We start from the raw sequence: 16,429 nt of genomic DNA, 5'->3' as shown, positions 1-16,429 counted from the left end.
TTAATGTATATTTACTGTTTACTCTGAAATTAGCTTGTAGTTTTAGTTTAAAATTTAACCTCTGGCTTTCAGACTTCCTCCTGTTTAAGTAATTGAACAGTTTGAGGAAATAATGATCACTCTATTCAGAGCAATGGAATCATTTTTCTTGTCCTCATATTTCACTCTTTTAAAATGTGTTTCACTTTTCGACCATTGCCAGAGCTTCTCCTTGTGAGGCCGAACTTCAGGAATTAATGGAACAAATTGACATCATGGTAAGCAACAAAAAATTGGATTGGGAAAGGAAAATGCGGGCTTTGGAGACACGATTAGATCTTCGGGATCAAGAGTTGGCGAACGCGCAAACTTGTTTGGACCGGAAAGGTCAAGAGGTACTGAATATGTGTGTTAATTGTTAATTCCTTAGACAGTTATAAATAATATTTATTCCATCAGAATATGTGTTTCATTACATATACTTTCTATCAGGCATCAGTGGTAGCCTTTATTGCTGGGAATTCTGTCACAGCGTGCTAAATATGTTCTGTCAAGTAAGTGACGATGGGCGCGTCAGCCCATAAAAACCTGCTGATGTGGACAAACACAGCGTGCCAATGCCATCTAGCAAAGTAAACAGACATTTGTATAGATGTGAATAAATACCGTTTGCAAGCAGAGATGTCAGTGCTTTTGCAGCTGTAGAAACAAAGTCGTTGTCCAAACTGTGTCTTTGGAAATGGCTGAGTTCAAGCGCCTCTTCGAATCTACTCGAGAATATTTCCCGAAAGAAGTGACATGCCAAAACGTGAATGCAGGACAAGGGAGGAAAGAGTTTGGGGAAGGGAGTGTGTGTCTATATGTGGGCGCCCTCTTACGAGGAGCGCCCCCAGCCCCCGCAGGTCTGCTTCTAGCATGTCGGTGACTTTCGAATGTATGAGCGCTCTCAGGCCTCCAGAGGAGCTCAGGGAAACCATGTACTTGACCTAATGCGGGCTCTTGTGTCTGTGAATTTTTCTTTTGGGCGAGGCCTAAGAGAAGTATTTGCTTTAATCATATATGGAACCATCATCAGTCAGCTTGTTCATTAGCCATCTCTCCACATTTGTTAGCCCCCCAATAGAACTTAGCTCTTGACACAGTTAACTGAGTTATTTGGTTATTGGCCTCTGGCTTCCCTTCATAGTGGAGGCAGGTCATGAAACCTGGAACACACAAGGGGCCATTTTCTTGCTTCCATATCTGTGATGACCCAGGTGTGTACAGCCCCGCTTTTTCAGTAGACAAATTCTGCAAGCCAAAGCCCTGAGAACTCTGAGACATCATTCTTTTCATTTTAAAATGTTCTTCTAAAATGTAGCCGGGACTCCGCGGTTCCGTCGCAGCAGAGCGCCCACTGCAGGCAGTGGGGTCCCCAATAAAGCCTGGGCCGAGTCCTCAGAGCCTCTGCTGAGTAATGATGACACAGCCTCCTGAAAAGATAATGCAAAGTAAATTCTAAACCTTAATTTAAAATGTGATGGTGACACGATCTTTTGTCAAACATCCATACTGCCCTGTCCTAATGTGTACCCAGTGGAATAGCGCCAGCAATATGGGGTTTTGTGACTTTAATTATTAATAGCTATTTTAAGAACAGCAGTACAAATATTTATTCTCATTTGGGGACAGCAGTTTTATTTAAATCATGCTCCTCCTTTGCACATTTTCTGCTTTTGTCAGGCAAAATTTAAGGAAAATCAAAATTAAGTTTTATTCTGGCTGCAGGTGGGGTTACTCAGACAGAAGTTGGACAGTCTGGAGAAATGTAACTTAGCAATGACGCAAAATTATGAAGGACAACTGCAAACCCTAAAAGCTCAAGTAAGGAAACTTATTGTAATTTAATCTCATTTGATGGTTAAACACATTTTGATATATGTTTACACATGTAAAATTCTATCAAATTTATATATTTATAAGTTGTATTAATTTTATTAAAATGGATTATTTTTAATACAAGTAAAGTTCTTATATTTTAACAACAGGTTATATGTTTGGCCCTGTCTTTCATTGTTTTATTAGATTGTTTCTTTTAATAGACTGTCAGTTCTTTATCCCTTTAACTGTTAGCATAGTGCAAGACTATTACCTTTCTATTTATCAAGTGACTTGTTGATTAATTACATGATAATAATTAGCTACGTGAACAACAATTATAACTTTGCTATTATGAAATAGATAATTGAAAGGACAAAACTGGTCTTTATTACTTTGATAGTAGAGCTATTTCATAAACGGTAGGTCCTCTGAACAGGGATAATGATTTCTTTCCTATTTATTCCTCTACCTCCGCGCTGGGCTGGCACAAATAATACACAGGGCAATCGTCGTCTGTGTATCTCAGATCTAGTGGATGCTATGTCCTTGCTTAACTTAGTAAGTGAATTAATGGGAAATACAGCTTGATTATGAACTTTTTGAAGTGCAAAGATTTCATAAGTGATAATACAATTAAATGAGCCTAAAGTAGTTAATTCTTTCTTAAGTGCCTTCTTAGGGAGGTCATCAGCCATTAAACTAATATAATCTTACAAGACTAGCTAGCTCTTAAATTTAGACATTTTGCCTGCAATTCAAATAGCTGCCACTGGATGGTAGCTCGAATTATGAAACTAAATGGTTTTTCCTAAGACTCGAAGCATTTAATGCTTAAATCAATCAGCCTTGTTTTCTCTGTAATGATAAAGCTCTAAAATAGCAACATATATATTAAATCACTATATCCTTCAGTATAAACAGCGACACCGCGATCTGGAGTAAGTTTGAAAAAACACAGAAATGGAGATACAAGTGAAGTACCGTCTCAAAAGTACATTTAATTAGTTCCGTCACTGCTCACCAGATCTTTAATCTCGGGTTTTCTTCACGTCTGTTGTCACAGAGTTGTGAGACTTGTTTACATGTGCTGAGCAGGCACGTAATGTATGAATCCCTGACGTTCGATGCTTTGCAGCTCTATTTCATCACTTGGCTGCTGGCTAACCAACGAATATCCTTACGGCAATTTCACAGAAGTGTGTTCGTGGAATGCTAATATTGAGNTTCACAGAGTTGTGAGCAGGCACGTAATGTATGAATCCCTGACGTTCGATGCTTTGCAGCTCTATTTCATTACTCGGCTGCTGGCTAACCAACGAATATCCTTACGGCAATTTCACAGAAGTGTGTTCGTGGAATGCTAATATTGAGAGTTAGGAAATGCTGTTTACTTCTTCTCTGCTCCTGGATGTTCACGGTGCATATTAGCATATTACAGGCTGTGACAAGTCCTGCTTTAAACAAATCCATTGAACCTTTTTGATCCATCATTTTTCAAAATGTATTTGACCATGGAACTCTCTTTATTTTGAAGCTAAAACCTGCTGAGGTGTAGTACAGTGTCACAGTGTAAACACCGTAAACAGGTGTTGCACAGAATACACTTTGGAAACGCCACATTGTTCTTGAGAGAGCAGCCATCTGCTTCCACTGCCATTTTCTGCTGCTCTTCTCTTCTCCTGTTAAAAGAAAGGAAGGAAGAGCGTTAGGGAAGGAGAACGGAAGAGAAGGAAAGAGGGAAGGACGGAAAGAGACAGAGAACTGGCTTGCATAATAGCTTGTAATATGTCATTCTTCTAACCGGAAAATGCTGTCTTGGGGCAAACATGCTTTGGTTGCTGCTAGCTCACTCTACTGATTCCTTCTTTGAAATTCCTGGTTTATTTACAATTTCATTTTCCTAAAATATCTTAAGGATACACTTTACCACACTCTTCCTTGAATAACTCAACTCCGTCGCAACTTTCTCATAGAAATTGCTTCCTTTTTAAAATGAGAGTATTTTCTTTTCCTTCTAACTATTATGGAACTATGATTAAATTGTGTATATATTTGAGATTTTTCACTTCTGGGAAGATGGGGTAGATGCATTTAGATCCTGCTAATTAAAACTAGAAAGGCTGGACATTATTTCTAAAATGATATATGAAGACTCTGAAAAGTGGAGGGAAGAGACGGGAGAACTAAGACCTTGGTACCCAAGGAATGACATAATGGTGAGTTCCCTGGGATTTCTTTTTGCCTCTTATATCCCAGTCTGGGTAACGAAGAAGCTGACAACCCAGACACTCCAAAGGACACAAACAAACAAAAAGAATCCCAAGGAATGCCTGCTTTCTGCGGCCAAAAGACCCAGAAAAAGATAGCCTAGCAAGATTACGCACTTTTAGGTAACGGCTCTACTCCAGCCAAACACTACAGAAGGAGACTTCAGCCCCAACCTTCCCCCCTCCCAGCCTCTCTCTCACCAGCCTGTAATGAGGCAGTCCATAATCTCCAGCCTGGGTGGTGTTGGAGAAGACTTAAGTGGAGAGCCAGGACTTTCGTGACCCCTAAGTGTTATTAACAAGACACTTCCCAGCCCATGGCGTTCGTGGAGGCCATGTGGAGAGCCTGGACTAGTATGCCCATTTGGTGGTGATGAAGCCATTCCCTTCCTCTCTGAATGGTATCAAGGGAAGCCTAATGAGGAGCCAGGACATTTACCACCTCTCAGTGGTAATGAGGTCACTGGCCCTCACTACACTTTCACTAAAGGACACGTGAGAAGCAGTAACAAGGCACCTATATGCCTCCAGTCAAGGTGGTGTCGGTGAAGACTAGTGGGGATCCTGAACCCCCATTCCCACTCAGCAGTGATAAGGATCGCCTCCCTCAGGTTACCAACTGAGGCCAAGAGCTGAGCTCCCACTGCCCCTGGCAGTGATGAGACAGTGTCCCACTTTCCTTGCTAGAATGCTGTCAGAAGAGGATGGCTGAAACACAATCCCTAAAGAAAACCTATAGCACAATACCCAAAATGTCCAAGTGTCAATAAAAAATCACTCATCACACCAGGAACCAGGAGGATCTCAACTTGAATGAGAAAAGACAACCAAGAGATGCCAACACTGAGTGAATACAGATGCTAGAATTATCTGACAAGGATTTTAAAGCAGCTGTTATAAAAATGCTTCAGTGAGCAATTACAAACATACCTGAAACAAATGAAGTCTTTAGCAAAGAAATAAAACTATAAAAAACAACCAGTTAGAAATTTTATCTCTGGAAAATACAATAACCAAACTAAAAAAAAATCAGTGGATGGGCTCAAAGTAAAATGAAATTAGAAATTTGTGTCATCAGAGTCCCAAAAGGGAGAGGAGAGTGGGACTGAAAAAGTATTCAGAGAAGTAATGGCCGAAAAGCATCAAAACCTGGTAAAAGATATAAACCTACCAATCCAAGAATCTGGGTGAAATTCACACAAGATAAATACAAAGAAACTGACACCAAGACAAATCATAGGCAAAGTTCTAGAAACCAAAAGACAAAGAAAAAAATCTTGGAAACAGCAAGAGAGAAATAACACCTTACCTATAGGGAAAAATCGATTCAGATAACAGATTCTCATCAGAAACCAGGAAGGCCAGAGGATATGGAACATTTTTCAGTTGCTGAAAGAACATAAATGTCAACCCAGGATTCTATGCCTAGAAAAAATATCCTTAGGATTGAAGGGGAAATCAAGTCCTTCTCAAATGAAGGATAACTAAGAGAATTTGTCACCAGTAAACCTACCTTCAAAGAATGGCTAAAGAAAGTTCCTTTAGCAGAAGGGAAATGACAAAGAAAGAATCTTGAGACATCAGGAAGGAAGAAAAAACAATGCAAGGAGTTTTTTAAGAAGGGTAAATGTAATACTTTCCTTCTCTTTGAGTTTTCTAAATTGACAGCTAAAACAAAAATTATAACAATAGTCAATGAGGTTCTCAGTGTATGTTGAGGAAATACTTATGACAAAAATATTATAAATGGGTCAGGACAAAGGGACATAAAAAGCATTTCACTTGAACTGGTAAAATGTTGATACCAGTAGACCGTAATGAGTTATGTATATATAACGTAATGCCTAGAGCACCAACTGAGAAAGCTATTCAAATAGATACACGCAAAAACACTATAGATAAGCCAAAATAGAATTCTAAATAATGCTCAAAAAACCCTGAAGAAGACAGAAAAGCTAAAATAGAGAAACAAAAACTGGAGAACAGAAAACAACAACAAGAGTAAGGCTTAAGCGCTAATATATCAATAATTTCAGTAAATGGGAATTGTTTAAATACATCAGGTAAAAGATGGAGATTGACAGAGTAAATTAAGAAAACATGACCTAACAATATGTTCTGTTCCAGACACTCACTTCAGACATAACTATATAGGTAAGCTGAAATAAAAAGGCAGGGAAAAATACCAAGCAAATATTAATCGAAAGAAAGCAAAAGTCGTACCAAAAGCACGAGAAAAATCAGATGAATTTAACTTCACCAAAATTAAAAAAACCTCTGTGCATCAAAGGATACAAGAGAGTGAAGAGACAACTCACAAAGTGGGAGAAAATATTTACAAATCATATATCTGATAAAAGACTAGTATCCAGAATTTAAAAAATTCACTCATACTTGTCAATAGTAAGAAGTAAATGCTGTATGAACTTTAATGACCTAAATGAATGTTAAAATGGGCAAAGATATGAATAGACATTTTTCCAGAGAAGGTATACAAGTGTCTAATAAGCATATGAAAAAGAATGTTCAACATCAGGCGTCATTAAGGAAATGCAAACAAAGTCATGAGATACCCATTCACACTGATCAGAAGGGACTATAGCAAGTGTCGGTGAGGATATGGAGAAATTAGAACCCTATACGTTCTCAGTAATCCTGGGAAATGGTACCGTCACTTTGGAAAACAGCTCAGCAGTGTCTTAAAGAGTTAAACTCAGAGTTTCCATATGATCCAGCAATTCCACTCCTAGCTATGTACCCAGGAGAAATAAATATATGTATCCACACGGAAACTTGCACACAAGTGGTCATAGCAGCATTATTTGTAATATACAAAAAGTAGAAAGAACCCAAATGTCCATCAATTGATGAATGGTTAAACAAAATGTGGCATATCCATGCAACAGAATACTATCCAGCCATGAAAAAGAAGGAAGTATTCATCCATGCTACAACATAGATGAACCTTGAAAGTGTTAAGTAAAAGAAGGCAGACACAAAAGACCACATAATGTCTGATTCCACTAATGTGAAATGATCAGAATAGGCAAATCCATAGAGACAGAAGGTAGATTAGTAGTTTCTAGGGACCGGGGGCAGGAGGAAATGTATAAACATTCTAATATTCTGGGGTTTCTTTTGGAGGTAATGAAAATATCTTGAAATTAGGTAATATGATGGTTGCACAACTTTGTGAATATACTAAAACCAAAGAATTTTATATTTTAAAAGGTGATTTTTATGGGAGGTGAATTATATCTCAATTTTAAAAGTGATACGAGAAAAAGAAAGCAAGTGTGACATATTAATATCAGAAAAAGTAGACATGACCATTCATAGCTCAATTTGTGGTAGCCAAAAATTGGAAATAACCAAAATGTCTCAATATATGAATGCTCAAGCAAACTGTGGTTCCATCCATATCATGGTATAATACTGGGCAATAAAAAAGAGAGCATTTTTTTAGAAGAGCATTATATATTAAAATATATAAAATATAACCAAAGCCTTTTTGTAAGTTATAATTGTAAATGTCTTATAAAACTAAAAACAATGACTACAAATGAACTTAAGAAGTAAAAACCAGGAATGAACTATTGATACACACATTCATCTTCAGGGCATTACGCTGACTGAAAACAAGCCAATCTCAAAATGTCACATACTATTTGATTCCATTTTATAACATTCTTAAATGACAAAATTATAGGGCTAGAAACAAATTAGTTGATTGCCAGAGGTTAGGGGTGGGAAGATGAGAGGTATGAGCGTCACTACAAAGGCAGGGAGGTCTGTGTGCTGGTGGAATGGTTCTGTATCTCGATCACATGTGATAAGATGGCATAAAGCTATGCACATATATCCTGCCAATGTCAATTTCCTGGGCTTAATATTATATCACATAATTATATTGTATAATTATTTCAAAATTCAAAATAAAATAAAAAACTTTTGTTAAGTAGTTATCTAGAAATTTCTTCACAGATGTTGATGGACCATGCTGCTTTTAATCTATTATTTGAAGGTATAACAAGAAACAGAAAAAAAAGTACAGAGTCTAAGTTAAAAGAATTATTGGTAAGAAAAAGGTTGTATCAATTTGATACTTAAATTTATTTAAACTTACATCAACATGAATAGTTCATGTTTGTATCTTCTAAATTCAGTATTCTGTTTTCTTGTATAAAATATAGACTTGTTATTTTATAGAAGGAGTTACTGAAATTAAAATTGTCAACACAAGATGGCACTAAATAAAAGAAAAAAAACCTTGGTTTTTAAAACTTGTGAGTTTTGCTACATATGGTTAAAACAAAGCTAAACAAAACATTTATCGAGTGAATCATTTAACTGTGCAGTTAATGAAGTCCCAAATTTACATGAAAACCGAATGGTGTTCAGCTTCAATAACTTAGTTTTAATAACGGGTCCTGTCTTCACTCATCAGAACATTTAAGCATTACCGCATTTTCCAAACATGACTTAAATTCTCAAAGAGGTGCCCAAGGAGAGAACTCTCGTGAATTTAAGTCAGAAGCACCAGGCACAGTGAGACGTTAGCATTCTCTCTTACTTCCAGTTTTCCAAACTGACGAATAGCTTTGAGAAACTGAGACTACACCAGATGAAACAAAGTAAAGTTCGGCGGAAGGAGTTACCACACCTCAAAGAAGAAATACCCTTTGAACTGAGCAATTTGAACCAGAAATTAGAGGTGAGCCGTATGTACTTTCTTAGTTTCTTTCATGCGTGGTGAGGATTGATTGCTGCTGCTGCTGCGGGCTGGCCGTCTCCGCCGTGCACCGTGGCTCGTATGGCTGTGCTAGCAAACACCATTACACATCAGCTTCTCATTCAATGTATTTTCTTAGTGCACCTTCCCTTTGGGCACTTAGTGAATTAAAACATCACTTTGATTTATGCATCTTTTATACAGATCAGCATTTTTGGAGAGCCAAAAAAAAAAAAGAGCTCAAAGAAACTGCAGATGTTGAGTGAAATTGAAGGACATCCCTGGGGTCAGTTAAATTGAATATCTAATAAATCTTTTAATGGCTATTTAACTATTAGGTACTTAAATCCCAATGAAGCCTCGTAACAGCTTTTGGAACAGGGCTTGGAGTTTCAGGGTTTTTTTCTTAAAGAGGTAGTGCCTCTCCAAGATAGCCACCATATATTACCCAGAGCTTCTGGGATATCCGTCCCTAAAAAGGCTTGCTATTCACAGATGCACTTATTTTTATCCCCTAACTCCCCAACCTTGGAAAAACCGAACCTGCTATTTTTCAGTGCTCTCGAGCATTCTTGCTAGAGGTCACGTAACAGCAGGTAGATTGTACTACACATTCCTGTTCTCTATCCTGAGTCCAGTTTCTAGGGCTTCCATTATTGTTTGTTAATTGACCTCAAGTTAGCCCGCTCCAGTTTCTTCCTTAATTCTCAAGCCCTAAACCCCAGCATGCTCCCAACCGTCACCAGCCTGTGATTTCCCTTTCTTCTCCTTTGCTGACAGATAATGGTTGGCCTCTCCCAGTCACCCAGGTAGATAGCTGAGAATCTTCGAGCTGTTCCTTTCTCTTACTCCCCATATTCCAGCCCAGTTTTGCCCCTTTCCCTGGTCTGCCTGTTATCTCTTTGCTCCTATCTAATTGTCGTTGCCCTGTTTGATTTTCATCATTTTACTCTTCAACTCATAGTCGTTCTCAAACTTTCCTTCCAAAATATCTTTAAAAGAAGAAAGAAAAATCTAAGATCACAGCCCTAAAGCCAGCCTGTTGCAAGAACTTTGCTGGAAGGCTTGGGTTTTAGCTTTTGAATTCCTGTAAATTTTACATTCTACTGAATAATACATGGTTTTTTAAAAGATACAAAATGACTACTGCTAAGTAACATTGAGTCTACAGGAAAATGCCCCACGTGTAACCACCTGGCTTTCATAGTGGTGTGAGCAGACCGGCTTCAGAAATATCCTGGTCTCATAGAAGATGCCCAAAGATGTGCACTGTAACACATATACTTTCACTGAAAATGCAGAAATCAAGTCACTGATTAGCCTTTTGACTGACTTCTTATGGGGTTTTATGGGACAACCACAGTCATATAAATTGTACAGACAAGAAAAGAAGAAGTCCTGAAATTAATATTAAGTACTTTGTGTGAACACTTTTACATTTAGGGAACAAAATATTTATATAAAATAGTTTTCATGAATTTATAGATGAAATTAGTAGCAAAATATGATCTGGGGCACCTGGGTGGTTCAGTCGATTAAGCGTCTGACTCTTGATTTCTGCTCAGGTCATGATGTCAGGGTCTTGAGATCGAACCCCATGTCAGGCTTCATGCTGGGGATGGAGGCTGCTTGAGATTCTCTCTCTCTTCTCTCTGCCTGCCCCTTCCTCCCCCGCTCATGCTCTCTTTCTCTCCCCCCCCCCAAAAAATGTATATATATATATATATATAAAACCTGATAGGTTTGTACTTACATAAAAATCCATAAGCACACTGTATAGATAGTTTAATCTGTATAATTATGGAAACACTTCATGTACCTGATTTTACTTAGAGCCCTCTGAAAAATTAATGTGTAAGAGATGGGCTGTCCCGCTTTTAGTCTGTGTCTAAGCATGTTTTTCCTTCGGGACAAATGTTTATTCACTGGTCTAGTAATAGAGAAATGGGAGATAGCATGTTGGTGTGGAAGAACATGACAGTTTATAATTTAAAACACTTCCTGACTGACTCATTTATTTGCCTTGTGACCTATAGGCAAGTTGTTAGCCTCACAGAGATTTCATTTTTTCACCAATAAATTGGATTCAAATAACTTATCAGAGACATTGTGGTTATGGGAGAAGAAAATACACATAAGTATATATTTAGATGCACACTGAAGCATTTAGGGGTGAGAATAAATGANGTTGGTGTGGAAGAACGTGACAGTTTATAATTTAAAACACTTCCTGACTGACTCATTTATTTGCCTTGTGACCTATAGGCAAGTTGTTAGCCTCACAGAGATTTCATTTTTTCACCAATAAATTGGATTCAAATAACTTATCAGAGACATTGTGGTTATGGGAGAAGAAAATACACATAAGTATATATTTAGATGCACACTGAAGCATTTAGGGGTGAGAATAAATGAGGTCTGAAGTTGCCTTAAACTAGTCCAACAGAGGAAGGGCAGAGAGGTGGAGTAGAGAGATGGCTAGGTTGGCGGTGGTCAAACTGGGTGAAGGGTACATGGGAGTTGTTTTAAGTCTCTACTTTTATGTAAGTGTGAAATGTTCACACTAAAAAGTTAAGTCGTCTTACAGGCGGAGGTTTGTAGAGTCCCTGACATAGAACCATCACTGAAGGAGTGTTAGTTTAGTATTTAATATCTTTAAAAGGGTTAAAAAACATATGTATAATAATGGACTTCACCTAGAAACTCCAGTCTTAATGATCCTGACCCACTCTCAACCTTGAAAACCCAGAAAAGCTTTTCTAGCCCTAGAAAACGTACTCTGGAAGTTTAGACAAGCGTGCAGACCCCGTGGAACCTGGGGTGGGACACCTCCAGTTTCTACAAAAACCCTCATAAAGCTCTCTAGGTCTCTGTATGGTCCCCTAACTACTGGGTATACTGTGTTGGTTTGAAACCAGTCTTGAAATCAATACATCTCTAAGATCAAGAAAGCCAAGACTGCTGATGTCTGTGACCCATATTTCTAACCTGCTTTGCCTCATGCTTGACCTCATTTCTACCTGTTGTAGAATTTGTGAAGAATTGAGGTTAATGCCCCTGCATCCTCTTAAAGCATGTCGGGAAATATTTATTTTCAAGATTGAGATGTTGGGTGGGTGTTGCTAAATATTAGTATTATCTGAAAGATATGAGCCGTGTAATTCAACCTTGCCCATGTTGTGACTTCTGACTCCAAAGACTCCCTCCAAAATTAAAAGTAAACAGGAATGTTTAAAACCGGCATTGTACTGATTTGAAATATAAGCAATTTTGTACAAGAGCCTAGTTTTGAAATTTTATCACTATTATTGAAGACCTTGTTTTTGTGAACCTAATTTTAAATTGTTGAATGTCAGAATCAAAGTCAATAACTTTAAATGAACTGTTTCCACTTATCTTAATAAATATGGTCTATTTATCATAAGGTACTATCATATATTTAAAAGGGGCCTATCCATATTTTTCCAACCTTATGACCACCACTCAATTTCAGGTCATCTTTAATTACTGTAAGAGCCTCCTAATTTATAGCCTTCCTTGACTGATTGATTCCCAAAGCCATATCCTTTCCTTGTGTTAAGTTGTGAACATTCATGTTCTACAAATATACTGCTTTGAACAAAAACTTGTGGGACTGAGTATGTTGTATCAAGCTCATGCCATCACTTCTTCCCCAGGGTAGCTCTGGTGGTTTGAGTAAATCAGGCCTGAGATGTTGTTCTGTTCCCCAGAATGAGTTGATTTTGGCTTTACCTTGGACGGTAGCTCTGAAAGGTACAAGGGGACAGTCACTAAATCAGTCCAAGCCCCATCCCATGAAAACAAACAAACAAACAAACAAAGCTAAGGATACAGGTTTGATGACAAGAATCAGAAACTGTATCTAGTAATATCTAGTAATAAATCCAAGATGAGTGATTTAATATTTATTTTGTTTTCCAAATGGGGAAAGAATGGCTGTAGGTGTTTAGACTGAAAAGTACAAATGAAAGAAGCCTTATTCATTGTGGAATGGCTGTAGGTGTTTAGAATGAAAAGTACAAATGAAAGAAGCCTTATTCATTGTGCTTTTAAGTGAATAATTTTCTTCAATTTATGTTTGTCCCACTTTTTTAAAAGGAATTTAGAGCGAAGTCAAGAGAATGGGACAAGCAAGAGATACTGTATCAGACTCACCTGGTATCTTTAGATGCTCAACAAAAATTATTATCTGAGAAGTGTAATCAATTTCAGGTACATTACCTAATACCTTTAACTTAGGAAAAAATACAGGTTAACTATTACTATTTTTGTAATCAATCTTATTACAGATTGCAATGCCAACCAAAGGAAAATAGAGTAGATCTAACACTGGGTAAAGTCGCAAGTCCAGGAAAATTTGTAATGGTCAGTTTAGTCTACATGTCTCAAAGGATGGTACTTTTAAAAGTGATCATTGTTATTATATCATTAAATAACATATGTTTTGGCATGCCTATGGGCAAGTCGCTTAGAAAGTCTGAGATTGCTTGGTTCCTGACCTCCAGAACCTTACAGCTTAGAGGTAGAGATAACACATGTACATATTTACAGATAATTAATGCCAAGTGGATGGGAAATCCTTTTAATGCTCAGAGGAGTAAGGGAAAAATTTGGGGCTGAGATAGTGAGCAAATATCCTGCAGCGGGGGTAGGCCTAGGGCTGGACCTTGAAGAATGGATGTATTTTGAGAATTTATTTTGGGTGGTGGAAGTAACAGGAGCAAAATCACTGAAGCAAGAAAGCAAAAGGCAAATTCTGGGTATAGAAAAGGGGCCAATTGGCGGCGAGTCCTTGTGGAAGCTGAGGAGGGGTAGGAGATGGTAAGCCTGGGGAACTGAATACAGATTATGATAAGCCTTAAAGTCTTGACCAAGGAATTTGGAATTTTTCTTAAAGCCAGTGAGAAACTATGGTTTTTATTTGGTTTTATTTCTTTTTTTTCATTCTTTACGTTACTTGAATTACATAAATTATATATGTTCTCTGAATTTAACAATACAAAATAATCCAATGTGAAATTAATAGCTTCATCTTCTCCATTCTTATCAATTTAATACAAACACTTTTAATAATAGGTGTTTTTCTTTCCATATTTTTTTTGTTTGTACAAACATGTAAAATATGTATTTAGGGGAAGTTATATATTTTTTCCTTTTTAAAATTTTGCTACTCTACTTAATAATTATCCTTCCTCCTGAATACTCTTTCAAGTCATTACTTAGTTCTACATAATATTTCATAGAATTTGGTTTCTAGTACCGTATATATCATAGTATATAGTAGCTATACCATAATTCTTCCGATCATTTCCTTACCGATGAACTTTCAGGTTGTGTCTAGTTTTTTTGCTATTATAATACTGTAATAAATGCCCTTGTACATACATCTTTAAATGCTAGTATTTTTTCTTTGTTAGATTAAAAATCCCACAAATAATTCTTGAGCCAAATGGTATTGTCTATTCAAATTTTTAAAATAAATACTAGCATATTACTTCCCAAAAGATTATAGTAATTTCCATTCATGAACATTCTGTGGGGGTACTCGTACTTTCACCAACATGGAATGTTATCAGTCTTGATTTTTCCCAACTTGGACTGGTAGCAGAACGGCGTGATTTGTTTTGCGTTCCTCTGACTACTTGTAAGGTTGAGCATCTCTTCGTATCCTTCGTAGTCATTTCCATTTCCTTTTCTGTGAATCGCCTGTTTATAAATCTTGCCATTTTTTCTTTTGTGTTGTTTCTCTTTTTCTTATGAATGTGTAGAGTTTTTGTACATTAAGAATAATTAACCCGTTGTATGTGTTGACAACTCTTTCCTAGAATCCAACTGTCTTTGTTTCATTTTGTTCATTTTGTTTAGTTTTCATCATGTAGACCTTTTCAACTGTTGTGTAATTGTATCCACAATTTTCCTCTTCTGAACATTTTTTCTGGCTTAGTAAGACTTCCCCACTCCAAGCCCCCTCCCCTACTCTACATCTTTGCTCGGACGTTCTACAAATATATTTTCTCTTTACCTCATCGGAAATTTAGGTTTTAGAAAAAAAAAACACAAGACTGAATTACCAAGAGCGAAGCTCTATTATAAGCATATTGAAAGATGTTTTTCCCAAGTCTTTTCTCTCATTCTTGAATGTTATTTATGGAAGCGTAAATACGATATTTTGTTTCATCAACACAGTCTTAATTTTTCTCAGAAACAGGCACAAAGTTACCAAACTCAACTCAGCGGTAAAAAACAGTGCATAGAAGACAGCAGCTCGGAAGACCCTCCTCGGTTGACATGTGACCCGGATCACAGTTGCAAAACCAGTGAAAGAGATGAGTTCATTATTGAAAAACTGAAGTCGGCTATGAGTGAAATAGCGTTAAGCAGGAATAAGTTACAGGATGAAAATCAGAAGCTCCTGCAAGAACTGAAGATGTACCAAAGACAGTGCCAGGTGATTATTTATGTTACAGCTGACACTGCCCATGAGTTGTAGAAATCGTGGCTGAACAGGTATATGGATTAGAAGGCTAATTTTCTATTCCATGTGTAAATTCAGACCCTGTCTCCTCCAGTAAGTAACTCTCACTTGATGAGTAAATTCGGTAATCCCATAGCTGCTTCACCCGGCAGCGTGGATGTGCGTTCTGCAGCAGTGGAGAGTGATGCGTTACGGCACAGAACAGCGCTCACTTACGCACCCCTGTGCCTAACACCCGTGGCCCTCTGGCCACAGGCCGCCCTGTGTCCCCACGATTCTCTCTGACCCTGTGCCTCCTTGACTTGCAGGAATCCTGGGTTGGAGACAATCTAATTACCTCAATGAGAGGCGTGGAGGTCACTCCCTGGGATTTATCACTGTTCACTTTACCATAATCTTTTACCAAGTAGCCTGAGTTTGGAGGTTTTTTGTTTGTTTGTTTTTAGGTAATCTCTACGTAGGCAGATGCGATTGTTGGTTTTTCTAAGCATTAATTTTCTTTTTAACCCAACAGTCTTGTCTGTCCCTTCCTCGCTCCCTCTCTCCCTCTCTTTTCCTTTTCTCCCTCCCTCCCTTCCTTTCCTTGTCTACTTTTGCATCCCTGAGAAGGTAATACAGCATCATCACAATTGGTCATTACCAATTTCTTTACTAAATACATATTTCTTATTCATGAATATTCCAGTTACTTGACACATTCTATAGTTTTATCCCCCATTTTGGTCTTATCTCCCACCTTACAAGCATTCAGCCTTTTTCCACCAACTCGAACATGTCAGCTGGCCCATTCTTAGTCCCACTCTATTCCGTCCTCATGCTAAGATATACTTTGGAGGTCACTGTTGAGCAGACTGCCACTTCTCTAAGATATTTCTCCACTTAAACTCCCAGGGTCATTTTTTAGTCTTGGGCCAACTCCTCATTCCCCCATCTGCCACATTATAAGTGGGATTAGTTCTTTTATTTCTTTCTCTGCCAGCATCAACGCCTCCATGTTCCTCTTTCTCCGTGTCTGTAGAGGGACTGAACACAAGGCTCCCATCTTCTCCCGTTCCATGGCATTTCTAAGAGAAGGACAGCTCCTCCATCCCCCAG

General features: G+C 37.8%; 1 protein-coding gene across 1 annotated transcript in view; it reads left to right on the top strand.

Moving 5' to 3' along the window:
- Positions 1–16,429, top strand: part of DEUP1 (deuterosome assembly protein 1) — an 83,510-nt gene that overhangs the window by 35,000 nt on the left and 32,081 nt on the right. The window contains exons 3-7 of the mRNA XM_034667588.1: positions 203–374; positions 1,747–1,842; positions 8,686–8,820; positions 12,958–13,071; positions 15,062–15,307. Of these exons, the coding sequence (XP_034523479.1) occupies positions 203–374; positions 1,747–1,842; positions 8,686–8,820; positions 12,958–13,071; positions 15,062–15,307 (763 nt within the window). The remainder of the gene's footprint in view (positions 1–202; positions 375–1,746; positions 1,843–8,685; positions 8,821–12,957; positions 13,072–15,061; positions 15,308–16,429) is intronic.

This window comes from Ailuropoda melanoleuca, chromosome 8, assembly GCF_002007445.2.
Source record: "Ailuropoda melanoleuca isolate Jingjing chromosome 8, ASM200744v2, whole genome shotgun sequence".
In the NCBI taxonomy this organism is placed as follows: domain Eukaryota; kingdom Metazoa; phylum Chordata; class Mammalia; order Carnivora; family Ursidae; genus Ailuropoda; species Ailuropoda melanoleuca.
This window is presented reverse-complemented; position numbering and strand designations above follow the sequence as displayed.